The following is a 16,415-nucleotide window of genomic DNA, read 5'->3' as shown; positions in this document are numbered from 1 at the left end:
AGTTGCCCCTTTGTGGTCATTCATGCTCTTAAAGGATTTTCTTAGAAAATAACTATTAATCATGTCTGCTGTCAAACAAAAAGAATGTTCATATGAGAACTTCCTGCTCAACTCTTAGATAAAGGCAAGGACACCCAAGTGAGAGCTGCCTACCGGCTCCTCCATTACCATCAGTCAGCTAAGTTGATTGTGCGGTACAACACTGTCCTGAAGGACACACCAGCACAGCCGAGACCTACTCAGGGTAACTGGTCTGTGGATCCCTAGCTCCTCAATGGGGAAGTGAGGAGATATGAGTAAGATAATAAGCAACACAAGACAAAATATAAACCAAAAAGGCATAATAGCTATGTAGCTACATTAAGAGAAAAGCAGAGTTCACAAATGTTTTTATTTATGCTTTTTATACATTAAATCTGATGATTAATTTTAAAGTCTTTCAAGGTACATATTATTCTTGAAATTGCATCACTCATTTTAAGATAAATATGAACATCCCTCATACATGTATTGACAGCCAGGAACAACTTTTTAAAAGTATAAAAATTGAGACTGACATTTGTACAGAAAACTGAACAGAACAGCTTGTTTCAGATAGTATTTTAATACAAGACTGAAAAAAGATTCATTCTTTGTTCCACTGATGAATATCTGAGTCTTATATCTCAGCTGAAACCCTGTTTGGAGTACCTGGGTTCACACATCTATTTTTTCTAAATGAAAACAGCAAACATCCATTTCAGTCCCTGAGCAATCTCAACTCAGTTCAGAGCCATTTCAGATCAAACAAGCTTTCAAAAGCTCACACAGCTGCTACCAGTGAAATAATTTTCATTTGTAACACTTTGAAACACTAAAATCTAGAAATGCTGCTCTATGTTTGATTTAAAACACAAGCAGAAGGTGCCAGATAAGGTCCTACTGCACAGCAGCCTCAGAAGATCAAATTCCTTGCCTTTTGCTAGAACTGATGGGTCAATTGTTTCCTTAATCCACCTCAGTCAGAAGGTTATAGTTGCTAATATAAACTAGCAAAGTAGTGCTAATATAAGTAGTAAGGTATATTTAAAAATTCTATTTTAAATGAATTATCAATGTCCCATGTGGTGTGGGTAACCATATCTTCAGATCCTACTTCAGTATAGTTTCTGCTTCACTATATTGAATGTATGCTATCAAGGAATGCTGAGTAGTAGATTAAGTTGAACACACTGAGTGCAATTGTTAGATGAAGTATGATGCAGTATTTTCATATTCTTAGGTTCAGTAATACAGGAGATTTATCTGAGCAAACATGTACTTAGCTTGCCAGGATACTGTAAAGTAGAGGAGGATTTAATCTTGCAGTTAGCTGTTCTGGTACTCACCTCACTCACAAGAGGCAGACACAGAAGCCTAGATAGATAAAGGCAGGCTCAGCACGAATCAGCACCTGTCTGTACTTGACAAGGAGGCACTGTTATTAAAAGAGGTTTAATTCTTTTAGTACTGATTGAAAAATATTACCAGCTCCTCACATCTAACAACTGAATGTCTCCTATGATTTCCACTATGTTGATCTTTTCAAGTTGTTTAAAACGATGCTTGTATTCCAGAGTGTGAACACCATTGACAGCAACTTTGAACTCATGAGCATCACAGAAAATGATCAGCTGAAAAGCCAGAAAAGAAACAGTTAAGTTTTAAGCTCAGATAAGACATGGAAAACCAACCTGATGATCTAGCCTAGACCTGGGCAAGCCCTGCTTCTGCTACAAGGAATGTTTCATGCAAAAAAAGACATTTTAAAATAAGTAAAACTTCAATAAAATCCATAGACTCATGGAATAACTCAAGTTGGAAGGGACCCATGAGTCTGACTCATTTCAGTTACAATTTGTTCTGATCACAGACTGAGTTCTTGCAACTATTTAAAAAGAAAGCTGTCATTAAACCCAAGTGAAATCTCTGCTCCCTACAGTTCCCTTTTAATCCTCAAGACATTGAAATGCAGGAATGGCAGTTTTATTTAAATCTGTATTGGAGGCAAGATATTTAAGCACCACTGCTAATCCTTTTGATAAAATTATTAGCTTGATACTGTGTTTCAGTTAACCTTACCTCAAAGTATATCCCAGGACTGAAAGGGAAATTAGCAATTTCCTTTTCTTCTTCTCCCCAGCTTTCATGAAGGTATGAATTCCTTACAAAATCTTTATTTTTCACTCGGGGATTCAGATGTAATGCAATGTCCTTGGAATCACTTGATCTCAGATTTATCATAAAGCTGGAAGATATTTTTTAAGTTTACTATACCAAGGGTTTATAGACACAATGCTCCATGCTATTTACCAAATCCTTAGCCAATATTCAGAACAGTGTGGAAGCCAGGACTGTGATTCACCTGAAGAACCAAGCTGGCAGTTAACATGCCTCCTTCAGAGAGAAAACTTGGCTACAAGCAGTAAATGCAGGACATGACCCTGCTAGATCTGCTTCATCACTCACAGCTTTCTGTTCATTTCTCAGTAAGGAGGTGTTGAGCCAAGAGAGCCAATTGCTGCTCCCCTACAGCATGAGAAAGCAGCATTCTCACAGAACCATGTGGTGCTACTTCTTCCACCATCTCTTACTTAACTCCAGCAGTGGAGTGGGAAGCCTTGTTTTGCCTAAAGATAGTCTTTCTGCCACCAAACTAGTTAGACTCTAAAGAAAAGTCTGAGGATTCTTTCTGTACATTTAAGAGTTGTGGGACACAATGCATACAGAGTGTTACTTTGTAGTAAATTGTGCCCAGGCTGAATGAATACTCTCTAATCTCAGCTATGTCTACAACACAGAGTGCCTAAGAGGGGAAGTCTGGAGGAGACTGATCAGAGGGAAAAGTCATCCAAATTCAAATGAATACTTCAACATGTGGCAAAGACCTTACTGCATTTAAAGAAGAAATATTCTTCCCCCAGATTAGCTCCAGCTGCCAGGTTATTGCCCTTTGAGAAGACTAGAATTGCTTAGTCCAAGTACAAAACAGCAAGCTGTGAAGCTCTCTTTTTCACCAAGCAAAAGGAATATCTATAAGTGTATGAACTGAATGAAAGACATTCAATAACTTACAAACTCTATACACTTTAAAGCACAAACACAAAGAACAACCCGCAATGTTTTAACACCCAAAAGCCTCTTCACACTTATAAGCAGTACGTTCAGCATTTGAGATGAGCTAGTGAGCTTTTCAAGACAAAAATCTGAAAACAAATGCTCCTATGTAAGTATTAATTATCCTGTCCAATTTAAAGTCATTCACACATTGCTGACATTTCTAGTCCTCGGATTCCTGTCTAAATATGAATTCTGAGTGCTGTTCAGCTGCAGGGAGGTTATGTGCTCTGAGGAAGCAGGAGAGCAATGCATATACACAGCATAAAAAGCATGCTTCTCGTTGTTTGCTTCATTTTTAGGTGTGCTTCACAGAGCCAAAATTACCCTTCAAGCAAAGGGCATGCTGAAGCACCCACACTTCCTCAGCTCCATTTTGACAGTTGCACTTCCCTTTCCCCCACCCTCCTTTAAATCATCTCTTCTTGGCAACCTCTTTTTCCTAATTTGCTATCAAAATTACAGCTCATACTCCCCCACCAGCTTCCATCACTCACTTGTTGTCAGGCACCTTCATACTTAAGCTGTCCCAGAGGAGGCCACCAAGAAATACTCAGAGAACTGGTGGAACATTCAGCATTTAAGTACACTAGCATCTCACCTCACTCATTTTCCATTTACTTCTACCAGTTCTCTTACTCTTTGATCTCTTAAGAATAAAAGCTATCTTGTATGACGTGTGCTCACATGCCTCACACAATGGAAACCCTGAACAGACACACAATCTTGTGAATGATGCAGATCAAGCAGGTAAGACACTTGGGTTTTACCTTCACTTTTCACAAGGGAGCTGCTCTTCATAAAGTCCTCTCTAAAGCAGTATCCTGCAGGTTCCTGAGAAACTGCATTGTAGTTTCAGATGCTTCCAGATACAAAGTTGTAAGTGAGTAAGGATACACTGAGGCATGAAAAAGCCTATTCATTCTCAAGAGTAGCTCAGCTAAATAGAAGAAAAAAAGAAAATCAGTAACACTTACCTCTTTGGGTTTTTATTCACTTCTCCTTTAATGGTAATTGTGCATCCTGGATGAAGTCCTGTATCAAGTTTCTTAACATACGGAACGGTCTGGAAGTACATCAGTAAAAATTTTTACGGATTCACTTTTTTAAAATATACAAACTGAACTTCACTACAGCACCAAGTTATGCTGAGATAAACATGTCAATATATTGGAGTCTTTAGAGTATCAATTTAAGTGCAAAATAAATATCTCTGCCATCACTAATGGTGGAAGAAGGGGAAAAAGTAAAAAAAAAGGGAAAAAAGGAAGCATAAATCTTCCTGTACTAATTTGAGTTTGCATCATATAATTATTCAGATACAGACATCCTGATCTCTCCTCTCTGAAATCTTCACTAATACTTTAAAAATTCAGTCCCACAGTTGCCTGAGTACTAGAAGTGGGGTCACTGAGTGTCATCCTGGGTTCAGCAGTAGCAGTCATTTTTCTCCTTCTTAGTAGCTGGTGCAGTGCTGTGGTTTTTACTTTCAGACTGGGAACAGCGCTGATAACACTGATGTTTTTAGTTGTTGCTAAGTCATGTTTACTCTGACCAAGGACTTTCTGAGTCTCTTGCTCTGCCAGTGAGGAGGGGAAGCCAAGAGGAAGAGGAGACAGGACACCTGAGCCAGACTAACCGAAGAGGTATTCCATACCACAGCACATCATGCCCAGGATGTAGAGCTGGGGGCAGTTACCCAGAAGGGCTAGATCACTGCTTGGTGAGCTGGGTATCGGTCAGCGGATGGTGAGCGGTTGTATTCTCTTCCCTTGTTATTTCCCTTATCATTATTATCATTGGTGGTAGCAGCAGTGATTTATGTTATACCTTAGTTACTGGACTGTTCTTATCTCAACCTGTGGGAGTTACATTCTTTCAATTCTCCTCCCCATCCCTCTGGGAGCTGGGGGCAGGGGGGGACAGGGCAGAGTGAGACAGAGCCTGTGTGATTCTGATTTAAGGCTGGGCTTAAACCACGACAATATTCTGTCCTACTGGCACCAGCACATAGATAATGCAAGCATTTTATCTGCCTTTTCTTTTGTTGTGTTACAAGTTATTTTAATCAGGGAAAAGGAGTGAATGGGGAAATACCTGGCCTTATTTTTAATTTTTGGTTGAAGGCCACCACTGGCAAATGACAGTATTGCATGTTATTTGGTTTTGATAAGAAGACTGAAGAAGGCTGACTGTCAAGTAGTGAGATAACTAAAATCATGGTGCTCACTGCAACTTTAGCTTCTCCACAAATTCTATTTGTATATATTCCTGGCTTCCAACCCCTTTTCAGTCTGAGCATGGTCCCTACTCCAGCCTGGATACTGTCCACCTCTACAGCTTTTTGCAAAAGGATGAGCCCTCACTCCATCGATGCTCCCTGCTGTATGGGTGTGAATTCCAACCCTAAGGTGCAGTGCTGGCATCCAGCCACCTGAAGTGCATAGAGGAAGATGTAGCCAGACAGGTTCTGAGACACGCACATTAACATAAGGCCATTTGGTGTAAGATGACTGCAGAATACTTTTGTTTTGCAGGTAGTCCCCAAGGAGAAAGCTAAGTATGCTTATTTGAAAAGTTTTTAATGTGATTTATTCCTTTAAAACTTCAGGCAAACCGTTTTATTTTTCTGTTTATGGCTGCGGATGCTGTGTTTATCTTTTTGGTTTTCTAAATGATTTAACAAATAGCCTCACTTTTACTAGCGGCAGAAAAGAGGATGACTCTCTACAAAACCTCACTGATGGTCATCTCCCAGAAGATTCTCAATCCCCTTGTTTCGTGCATGCTTTTGTCATGAATAACTAAGATGTTTTTATTTCAATTTTTTTTTACTCTTCATATTTGCTACAAGAATTGTCTACTTACGAATTGTGAACCATCCGGCATTTCTCCCTGCATGAGAAAACAAACAACATTAACTAGTTTACCACATAATGGGGAGATTCATTCAACCTTTTACAAACATATATACATTTTCTGTGTTTATCTTTGTTACTCCTAGAGCTGATGGCTGAGTGCTTTGTAAAGACTGCAGAAAGAGAGATATTTAGATGTCACTTGCTAACAAAATAGAACTTTAACATGAAGTTGTTTTAGAACCATATGAGGACCCATGCTGTTTCAAAGCGTGAAGTGTTAACACAGAAAACTAGGGCTATGATAAAAAAAAAGTTAACCAAAGCCCTACAAACCAAGAAAAAAGTCCTGAAGGTCAATTGCTGTAGCCAAATCGTCTTCAGCTTGTTTATTTCAATACAAGCCTCCATCTTCCTCCTCAGAGGAGTGTATTAGAAGCAAAGACAAAAAGGAAACAATTACCCTTCTCCATTTTCCTTTCTTCCCCAAAGTGTACAGCATTGGCAACCATAGACTAAAGCAACTCTGTTTCATTTTGTGTTTGGGACAGAAATGAACCTGCAGAACCTGCTTGCCCCCAGAGCTCTTCTGGGAGTTACATCCTTTAAGACCTTTCATTTAAGTCTTCAGACAGCTTTCAAGTAACATTCTGGCAACGTGCCCAAGGCCAAGTGATGGGGCCCACTAAAATCTGTACACAGGCTTTGCAAATGCTCAGTGCACAGACATATATTTAAAGCTTAGACCCCATTTCATTCAGGCCCACATCTCCACTGTCTATCAACCCAGTTACTAGTCTGTTGACCTGAGTTAGACCTGATGTTTGGCAGTAAGAGACTCAAGCTTTGCCCACAGGGTAGTGAAGATGGGGCAGCAGATACCAAGAATATTACACAGCACTACGTAGGCTGCCTTAATGAAGCGGCAGGAAGAAAAAGAAAAGGCATTCACTTCTGTATCTCCCTGCAATGTATCACCTTTCTTTTCTGCTCTAAAAGTCTCACCCTTGCAGAGCAGAAGGATCTCTGCTTCTGAAAATACTGTTCAACTCCTCCTTGTTGGTTTATTTTCTCTATTAGAGCTGGCAGCTGAGAAAGCTCAGCACTGCCTTCACTTCAGATGCACCGAAGTTTGGTTCAAGTGCAAGTCAAGCCACAAAGTCTTTGAAAAAAGACACCTCTTCTCACCTCCCAGAAACAAACATACACTCCTACTTACCACTTTGTTCAACAACTCAGTCACTTTAGCAGGAAAAACGGGGTTACATGCAAAAGCAGTGCCAGCTGTGGCTGAATTTGGCATTTGGAAGCCAAGCAACAATTTACAGCCATGGCCAAACTTGTCACTTAGAAGCACTGAATTGTGAGACTTCATTCTGGAGTTCCTGCAATATTTGAAAAGTCGAATGCACTCCTAGATCCAGTATCCCATCAGTTCTTATACCATCTGTCATATTAACTTAGTAAGCTGTGAACTTTGTCACTCTTTTGCCCTTCTTCAAGGCTAAAACAGAGGCACAGAGATCCTCACATGAGACTCATATGCTGAAATGTAGGCGGAAGGGAGGAAGGAGTTACTAGCATTAGATTGCATAGCTGCTTTTCTTTACCTCCTTTTCACCATAAAATCCTACTCTGTAGTTTAGCAAGACAGAGAAAAGGAACTGAACAAGTCAGCTGTCAATATAACTTACACCAGGAACAAAATCTATAGTTTTGATCTGCACTTTGCCATATATTCCAAGAGTATCAATTCTTTCAAGGCTAATTCTGTGGTTATAGAGGAGCAAGTGCTTCTTGTTTACAGTCACCTAGAGAGACAGGAAACAAAACAGGAAAATTATATTACACATACATTACACCAGCCATGTATCAGATTATATGCATGTATCTGTTTTACACTGGTTTTGTACCAAAGCAGGGAGTATCCTAAAATTTTCAGAGCAACTAAGTTCAGCTCATCTATGATACAGTCTTCTTCCATCACTATGAGATTTATTTGCCTACACTAAAATTTGTATTTCACACCTTTTGTTTCTATCACCTGATCATTTATCAATGTGGTATTACCAATGTAACAGAATCTATTACTGCAGTCTAACACAGCATGACAAATACACCTCACATATTCACTCCAAGAGGGCTGTCCTACACTAGTCACAAAGAACATTTATCCTAAGGTCAGCATATAAGGGAAGGGAGGGGTAGCCATTAGCTATGGCAGGAAGTTACTTGGCTACCCATCCAACCTGGAGGGAAGCAACACAAATTAAAGGTCTGATTTACTTAGCAGCTCTTTAAAGAAAAACTTACAAACTTTACTGTAGTTAGACTATACCTAGGTAAGAGAGAAACCAAGGCTTCCTACTATTTATTGTAATTATACAAAATACCTCTTTTCTATTGACTTGAACAACTGTCTAGTGATAAAGAATTGACACAGACTCACCTGGAATTTATTCTTTAAAACCATGATGATAATCTCAAATGATTTCCCTTTTTGAAAGGGCATCTCGTAAGTGATCTCCTCCCAGCCCCATCTTTCCCTCTCCAGCGTGTTGCAAACAATGCAGCCAGACCTTTTGAAGCGGGGGTTGAAATGAAATGCCACATCAGCTCGAGGTGTTACACTGCTGCCACACTGCAAATCCACCTGGAACCTAATCATAAAAATAAGACAAATCATATTTAGCTCAGTCTGTCAAAAAATCACCTAAAAGTTTGATACACTTGTGTTTTACTGTGGAGCCTCAAAACAGGCAGACACAATGAGTGTTGCTGGGTAAGGAAAAAAACCAACAAACCCACATTTGTCCAACCTCTACATATTTGTGAAAAGCTCCCCATGTTTTTTTGCAATGAATTTAAGTGCTTACATAATGGTTATAATTTGTATTACATAAGCCCCTCACTTACTGTGTTCACCACCTTCTCTCCCACCATCTTCAGTAGAATAACCTAATGAACCTTGGCCAAAGTCAGGGAACAGAACTCCCATACCAGGCACATGCTCTAGTTTGATGTCAAAAGGAGTTAAAAGTGTGTAAGATAAACAACCTGTCTCGAGACTATGACAACAGGAGCATAAGAGTGGAAAGATCCTCAAAATGGAATGCTGTGAATACCTGCGTTATGGCCAACTATAGTTCAAATGAGAACCGTAACAGGATGTAAGGCCAGGCAAGAACTTAGTGGTAGCTGACAAAGATATAATCTCTAGTTACCTTAGGTAATTATAATACTACAAGACACACCTCTAACAGGAGATTTTATATGTAAGTATAGGACCACCTTGGTATAATGAGCTGGGTAAAAATCAAGGGATGCATGATTGAGATTTTATTATGTAAAGTGCAGGTAACTAGTCACTTATTTTGACATGGTTCCTTGCTGCGGAACGGACTCAGTCAGAGATCAGTATGATCAGACAAAAAGCCATTTATTGCAAAGCATTAACTCCTTATATACTATTGCTTACACACACCTACAGCAATTTGGCATATCATGATTGGATACTTGTCTTGAAGACCCTTAGTGACTAACATATAATTGGTTAAGCACAGGTGTTAGAACTTGACCTCGAAAGCTTGCCAACAGTCCACAGTTCTCATCACTCAGTGAATTCCAGCTTCTTCTTATCTTGCTTGCTTAAGCTTCCTCAGGCCTCTCATAGCCTTGCTGTAACTTTCAGAGTTATCCAGAACTCATGTACCAAATATTCATTCTCCTGTGAGAACACTGTCTCCACAGTTCCTCCCTTGCTAGCATTTTGTATAAAAGGCTTTACCTGTTTCCCTAGAAAATATGCTGGCTGTGTTAGCTGCCTGGTACCCTCTTCTGTGCAGAATTGCAATAAAGGCAAATATCTCAACTGAGTGTGCTGATTGGCTTTTGCACACCGGATAACTCTGCTTTAGAGACAACAGTTCATACCTGTTTATCCCAGCTTAAGTTAATTCCTTCATGTAACACATTCACTTATCAATTTTATTAGTCTCAGATAATCCCATTAGACAGGGAGACATATGACAGGGAAAATAATCCCAAAGCAGACAAAGCAAAAATCAAAAAGAAAGAATCAACATAGAGCAAAAAATCAGTTCATCCATTAATTAACCACTTAAGCCTGTATTCACTCTGATACTATCACAAGTATTTAGATCAATACTTTTTGTGCCATATTAAGTAGAATCCCTGTAAATATTTTATCCATTACATTCCTGTTCATGTGGTGACACTGCAAAAAGTGATAGGGTAGCCACTACCTGTCCGCATCATCAGGAACAGTCCCATGGATCTTAATCAGCTGTCCAGGAGCAAGGCCACCAAATATTGTCCCAACATATGGAATGATCTCAAAGAAGGGGGGGAAAAAAGAAAAATAAAATATTTAAATAATATTTTGTAATGGAAGCAGAAGAAAGCACAACAAATTTTAAAATAATAATACAATACTTATTTGTGTGGTGCTCTAGCACATTAAAAGAAACACAACTAGCATTTTATTTAAAATAAACAGTAGAAAAGCACTAAATACCTACCACAACAGGATGAAAAAACTCAGCAGATTTTCAACTATGTAAATGAGGCTTCTCAGATAAAATTAAAACTAACATTTCCAGCCCCCACTGCTATCTCTCAAATGAAGAGTGGTAATATTTTATTGCCTTATTAATAGAGTATAAAAAGGATCCACTTTAAAATAGGTCATTGCCAAGGGCTGCCTATTATCAACCCTTTGCTGATAGAAGGAAGCATCTTCCACAACCCTTATGACCCCAGGCTATAGCAGCTGCCTTTTTGTTTGCTCTTGTTCCATTTCGGAAAACAGTAATGGGAAAAGAAGACACAGAGTGTCTTCTTAGCAAAAACTACATGACAAATACAACAAAATACCTCATCCTAATGAGCTAAAAATTACAAAGTGTGCTGTTCAGGGGTCTTGGTCTTTGTGATATCTACAGTATGCAGTCTGGTTCAAAGCCATTCCATTTCTTCCTCCATATTGATATCTGGAGAAGGTAACACACACATACTTCATGCTAAACTAAATGACAACACAGTAGCAGCTGTTAAGCCATATAAGAGGACATGTCAGTTAAAACAAAAGCCCTGAACACCCAGCAAGGCTCTCTGGCAAAGGCTCAGACATCCTGACAGAAGCCCATACCCTGACCATCAGCTGGTGACTGATCTAAAAGCAAAGCTGTAAGTATGCATGTCATCACTTGTGCTTCAGATTGAAGAAAAAGCAAATGGTAGCAAATGCTGTATTTGCTTTGCTTAACAGACAAAAAATTCTGCCAAGGCTGGGTTGGGTTTGGGGGTTTTTGTTTTGTTTTTCTCCCACCCAAAAATCTCTTTATCTATGGAACAGTGTGTAAGATTTTAGGACATCTTTGAAAGGAAACATCAATGTCAACAAGCGTTCCAATAATTTAACAACAAAAAATGAACAGATTGGAAATGACTGTTAATGGAATACTGGACTATATAAGGACAAGGTGAGATTTTTATTTTTTAAATATATGTAAATTCATGTGAAAGAGGAAGGTATGAAAAGGGGATGTGTTTGCTGACACCTATTCTTGTGAATTGCTGAGGAGGGGAGTGGGAATGACAGCAAAAATCCAGGATGTTGATTACTTCTGCAGTAGATATATACCCTTTTCTGCCCCCTCTCCACTTCTCAGCTACCCATGCTTTGCACAAAACCTAGTTTGCAGTCATCTCCTGTATCAGGCAAAATGGACTTAAAGAACTTGCTCCTCAAGCATGAACTCAGAGATGGTCAAGTTGTTTTAAGTCTCATGTATTTTACAGGCTTAAGCAGGAGCACCAACTCTTCAGAAGCTAAGTTATGGAATCTGCAAGGCAATAACAGAGCATTTCCTGAGTGCAGTACTACAGCCTTAATGAGGTTTTGTCATGATAGAATGTGCCTGTAATTTCCTCATATCTCAAGACATTCCTCTACTAATTTTTCCTTATTTATTAAGATTAATGTTTGTGAAATCACATGACCTACCAGCATCCCAGCTCTCTTCCAGACTTCCAAAAACTACCTCTGAGGCCAACTGGTCAACATCAACTGAGTTTGAGAGGTCTCAAAGATCAAGCTCTCTCTAATATTTGCCAGTCTTCATAAAGCAAAGACAGATTATGGTCTTACAGAGGAGAGAACTGTGATGACATCCATCCAGCTTGCTGGGTAAGAGACAGCTGCCCCATCAGCTGGGACATGACAACATTTCTTGCCAGATGGGTGGAGTAAAGGGCATGAAGAGGAAAGCAGGATTTTCTGAATGATTCAGAACAGTACAGTAGCAAAGAAATATGTTTCAGACTCAAACCTGTAATAAAGCTTGTAAGTTTTGCTTTTCATGGAACAATGACTGAAACAGTGAAAACTTCATAGCCTGCCCTTCTTCATCCCTCGTAAGTTCATCTTATGGTATCACACGAGACACAATCACAGAAGGGCTGAGGTTGGAAGACACCTCTGATGTCTCTAGCCCAGTGCCTTGATCAAAGCAAGGTCAGATCGAGCAGGTTGCTCCTGGCCTTGCCTGGAGGCTGTCCTGAGGTCATCAGCACACTCCTTCCCAACTCTGCCTCCACATTCCAATCCCAAATACTCACACTTTTTGCTGCCTTAGGCTCTTGATCCCTAAACCCAGATTTACCCCTTCTTATTCTCCAGCCTGATCTTGTTACCTGTCATACTCATCAGTACCCTTGCAGCCACCCAATTCTGCTGAACTCTTATTCTCTCCTTTACACAGATCCTCCTCTTCACACCTCCTCTCCCACCAAAATCTCCATCTACCAACTTTACTTTTGCAATTCACTCCTCTTACCTGATCTCCACAGAGCTTAAGTTCCTCTCCCAGCTGGGTTCCTATGAAGAAGGCTGAAGCTATTCCTTCATCATCCCTAGCTCTATCCACTTTGCAGGCTGTGAATATATAGTGGGACTGAACAGTTGTATTCACTGAGTGCACAGGTGTGTGTCATTGCAAAGCCGTAACTGGTAAGTAAGCACTGTGCTGATCTGCACTACTCTATACTCCACTTAGACACCCTACAGACTTTACAAGAGTTCTAGCACACAGTATTAAAAAGACCATTTCCTGCAGGCTCAAAGGAACTACCTTTTTAAAGATACAACAAAAACCACAGCTCCGGCCCACCCTTTTAACCATATGCCAGTGTCAGACCACTGTTCGAGATCATAAGAATACTAGAGCTTTTCAGAGAAAGTTTCCAAACTCTCTAAACTAGGCAAACAACATTCTGTCCAATCTGCTCTCTGCAATTGTTGAACTGTGTTAGCTCAAGTCTTCCCTAAAAAACAGTATTTATTCTAAGGTAAGATATCAACTACTGAGAAAGATTCCAAGTTTAATTGTTCAGACTCAAGTTACAAACACAACAAACCCAAACATTTCCAAGGGCTGCCAGGCAACACCCATATTTACAGAGTATTAGGACTGAAAACACTGCTTAGCATACTTTCACTTTCAATACAGCATGTCCTGCAAACATGCCAGACATCCACATAAGCTGTGTATGAAAAAGGATTACCCTCCAAGGCGGACAGAACTTCCTTGCTGTTTTAAAAGTCCTGGGCATTAAGCATCCATTTACTTACAGCACAACTTCTAAACCTCAGCTCCTAGTATCACCTGTGACATTCTCCCTCAAATAGCAAGTGATGCAAGTAGTTCTCAGTAACACCCCTCACTGTCCAAAACAGTGTAAGTAATAACTATTGACCTAAAACAGCAAAATTCCATTTCCCAAGGGAAAAGCTGTTAACATGACAGGGGAGTTACCGGGTTACTGATTGTCTTCTGTCCATTCAAGGCCATTATCTTCCCTCCTCCAGTTATGTGTGACCACTGCTGGAGTGCGTTTACAGGACTGACTGGTCAGATAGTACCAAAGGATGGATCCCTTTGAGAAAACAAACCTTTTAATTAGAAAGAAACAAAGTGACACTACATGGAGTAAAACCCTCCAAGGTATAACTCTAAACAGCATAAGAAATTATGCAAACATCTTTCCAGTAAGTTTGCTGGAGTTTAGAAAAACAAAAATTAAATACTTGCTTAAAGAAATAAGGCACCACTCGAACAAGGGACAGTGCATACAGGTATACAATGTCATCAACAGCTTCCAGAGATTATGCCTACTGAGACAGAATCCCACATAAAGATCATCATTGTACAGGGGAACACTGACACCTCAGTGTCCTTCAGCTCTTCATTTGCAGCTGACTCCTGCCTGCAGACAGGGAAAAGAAACCCAGTACAAATGCAGTTTTCTCAAGATGAGCAACCAACCACTTCTGCTTCCTTTAACACTTTATGTGCTATCCCCAAATTTCCCAAAGCAGACAAGCCCTAGGAGCTGAACTTGATTTTATCTTACATAAAGTTAAGAGATCCTAGGCAAAGACATATGAGGGAAGCAAAGGGTACTTTATGTTCCTTCCTCCAACACATACAATACCTGAACTCCACAAATAACTACTTTCATTAAATGCACAGCATTAATAAGAAATGAAACAACAGTCTGGGAGTGTATTCAGCTACACTGCAATTTCTTTACCAAATCTTTTAATGAGGTGACCAAAAGTCAGGGCCCACTTGAGACTACTAAGTAATAATTTCTTGCACATTATGGAGAATGCCACCAATTTAAGGTAGCATGCAAACTGTGTGGTGGTGACAGGCAAACAGGGGAAAAGCCAAAGGTGAGAGTTCTAGCATCATTACTGGGTGACAATTGTTAGCAATATCAGAAGAAAAAAAAAAAAACAGAAGAGGAATAGCTAAATTAAACACCCCAGGTCTGTGACATGTTCCACAGGGCCCCGGGGTTAACCTTTTGCAATGATTCAACAATGGAGTGGCCCATTGCAACATTTAGCTTATCTTGCAGGAGATTTGGGTCAGAAGGGTATTATTTCTCATACATAAAACCAATGTCTAGAATACAACTCGGAGAATATAAGGTACCCTGTTTTGCACCTTTGATCTTCTCGTGAAATAACACCATCAATTCACAACAGGAATATGCAAAGACAAATTTAATTGTTTTAATTTTGGAAAGGAAGAAATCTAGACCAAAGCAAACTATAACCCTGCCTTTAGCATCAGAAAGTCCAATAGCAGACCCCAAGAAAATGAAACCGAAACCTACAACCCCATGTCTAACATCCTGCTCAGTGAACTCCCCTGGGTGTGCAACAGAAATCTGGATCCTGCTGAAGGAGGATCCTGGACTGTTGGTCTTGGCAGACCAGGTGGCACTACGACAAAGCAATGGGTTGAGGTTCTGTAACATGGAATACTAAATCTTAAGTATGCAACACTCTAAGTTAAGGTTTCCTGACTCTGCTTTTAGAACTGAAAAAGGCATATATGATTTCCTGTTATTTCACACATTGCAAAGCAGCTGAAAACGATACAAAGCTGATACAAAAAAAACAGGTATCACACTGCCCAGTGTGACATGCTGAAAATGTTTTCCATGAGGGCAACACAAATCAGGCTTTATAATCAAACCAAGGTTTTACACCAAGGCACGCAAGACTTCTGCAGAGAGAATAAGGGAGACACTTTCTGGGTATGTGCAAGCGACTGAAGTACCAAACACCAGTCCCGTGCCCTCCCCCCTCCCAGCTATAAACCCGACCGGATAACACGCTGTAAGGACAAAGGGCTAATTCCAACGGCACACCTCAGAAACCTCTGCCTTACCGCGCCCCGAGAGAGCCCCGGCCGCACAGATCCTCCTCCGAGAGCCAGGCGCGCCTCAGCCTCACCGGGGAGCAGCCGCTCTGCTCTCCCCGGCGGGCAGGCGCTCCCAGGGGAGGGCAGCAGGGTGGGAAGTGTTGTTACTACTTTTACCCTCCGGTTCTCCCCAACGGGACGCTCTCTGTACGCGTACAACGTACCTCCGTGCCTAGCAGCGCCTGCAGACCCGCGGGCTGACGCCTCCCGCCCACACCATTGCACCCCGGCACCGGCTCTGTGCCCGCACTAGCCCCTCCCAAACGCTTCCGGCCGCCTCTGACGTCACCGCGCAAGGCATGGCGTGCCCCTCACGCCGCTCGGGGCTCAGCGGCGGCCAGGGTTGCTCCACGGGACCGGCCGTGCCAGTGGCCGGTCACCGCAGCGGCTCCTGGCCCCGGCACAGGGCCGGGGTAGCGGGGAAGCGCCCAGTACCCAAATGAGTTTGAAGCGCCACGGGGACCGCACCGACCCGCTCCTGAGGGCGGCTCAGGCCCTGCCCATGTAGGGCTGTTGGGCTCAGGCCACGCCGTGCCACAGGACCCTGGCCCCTGGGCTCGGGTTTACAAGCGCTAAAGTAACAACTTGGTCACAAAGTTAATTCAAATCCTTAACGCTA

The 16,415-nt window shown here is 41.0% G+C and overlaps 1 protein-coding gene across 3 annotated transcripts; it reads right to left on the bottom strand.

The window, feature by feature from the left end:
- Window positions 1-360: 360 nt before the first annotated feature.
- On the bottom strand, window positions 361-16,061 carry LGALS8 (galectin 8). 3 transcript variants are annotated; one of them, XM_031046245.2, is made up of 9 exons: window positions 15,961-16,061; window positions 13,832-13,952; window positions 10,259-10,347; window positions 8,443-8,653; window positions 7,688-7,804; window positions 6,004-6,030; window positions 4,113-4,201; window positions 2,101-2,266; window positions 361-1,652 (listed from the first exon to the last, which is right to left on the bottom strand). In XM_031046245.2, exons 2-9 carry the CDS (start codon window positions 13,865-13,867, stop codon window positions 1,503-1,505), a joined length of 885 nt encoding a protein of 294 aa, XP_030902105.1. In that variant the 5' UTR covers window positions 13,868-13,952; window positions 15,961-16,061; the 3' UTR covers window positions 361-1,502. The 3 variants fall into 3 exon arrangements, with proteins under 3 accessions (XP_030902105.1, XP_030902106.1, XP_030902107.1); XM_031046246.2 differs by having other exon boundaries at window positions 13,832-13,968; window positions 15,961-16,057; XM_031046247.2 differs by lacking the exon at window positions 15,961-16,061 and adding an exon at window positions 15,764-15,901.
- Between the last annotated feature and the right edge of the window lie 354 nt (window positions 16,062-16,415).

The sequence above is a fragment of the Melopsittacus undulatus genome, chromosome 3, assembly GCF_012275295.1.
Source record: "Melopsittacus undulatus isolate bMelUnd1 chromosome 3, bMelUnd1.mat.Z, whole genome shotgun sequence".
Taxonomy (NCBI): Eukaryota; Metazoa; Chordata; class Aves; order Psittaciformes; family Psittaculidae; genus Melopsittacus; species Melopsittacus undulatus.
The sequence above is the reverse complement of the archived record's forward strand: the minus strand, read 5'-3'. Positions and strand labels throughout refer to the sequence as shown.

What these genes read in the sequence shown, in the direction of transcription:
- LGALS8 (XM_031046245.2), bottom strand. Translation starts at nt 13,867, where the DNA reads ATGGCCTTGAATGGACAGAAGACAATCAGTAACCCG. An exon ending in GTTCCTGATGATGCGGACAG is followed by an intron (nt 8,654 to 10,258) that starts GTAGTGGCTACC and finishes TTTTATGATTAG; the next exon opens with GTTCCAGGTGGATTTGCAGT. An exon ending in GTCCTGGGATATACTTTGAG is followed by an intron (nt 1,653 to 2,100) that starts GTAAGGTTAACT and finishes CTGGCTTTTCAG; the next exon opens with CTGATCATTTTCTGTGATGC.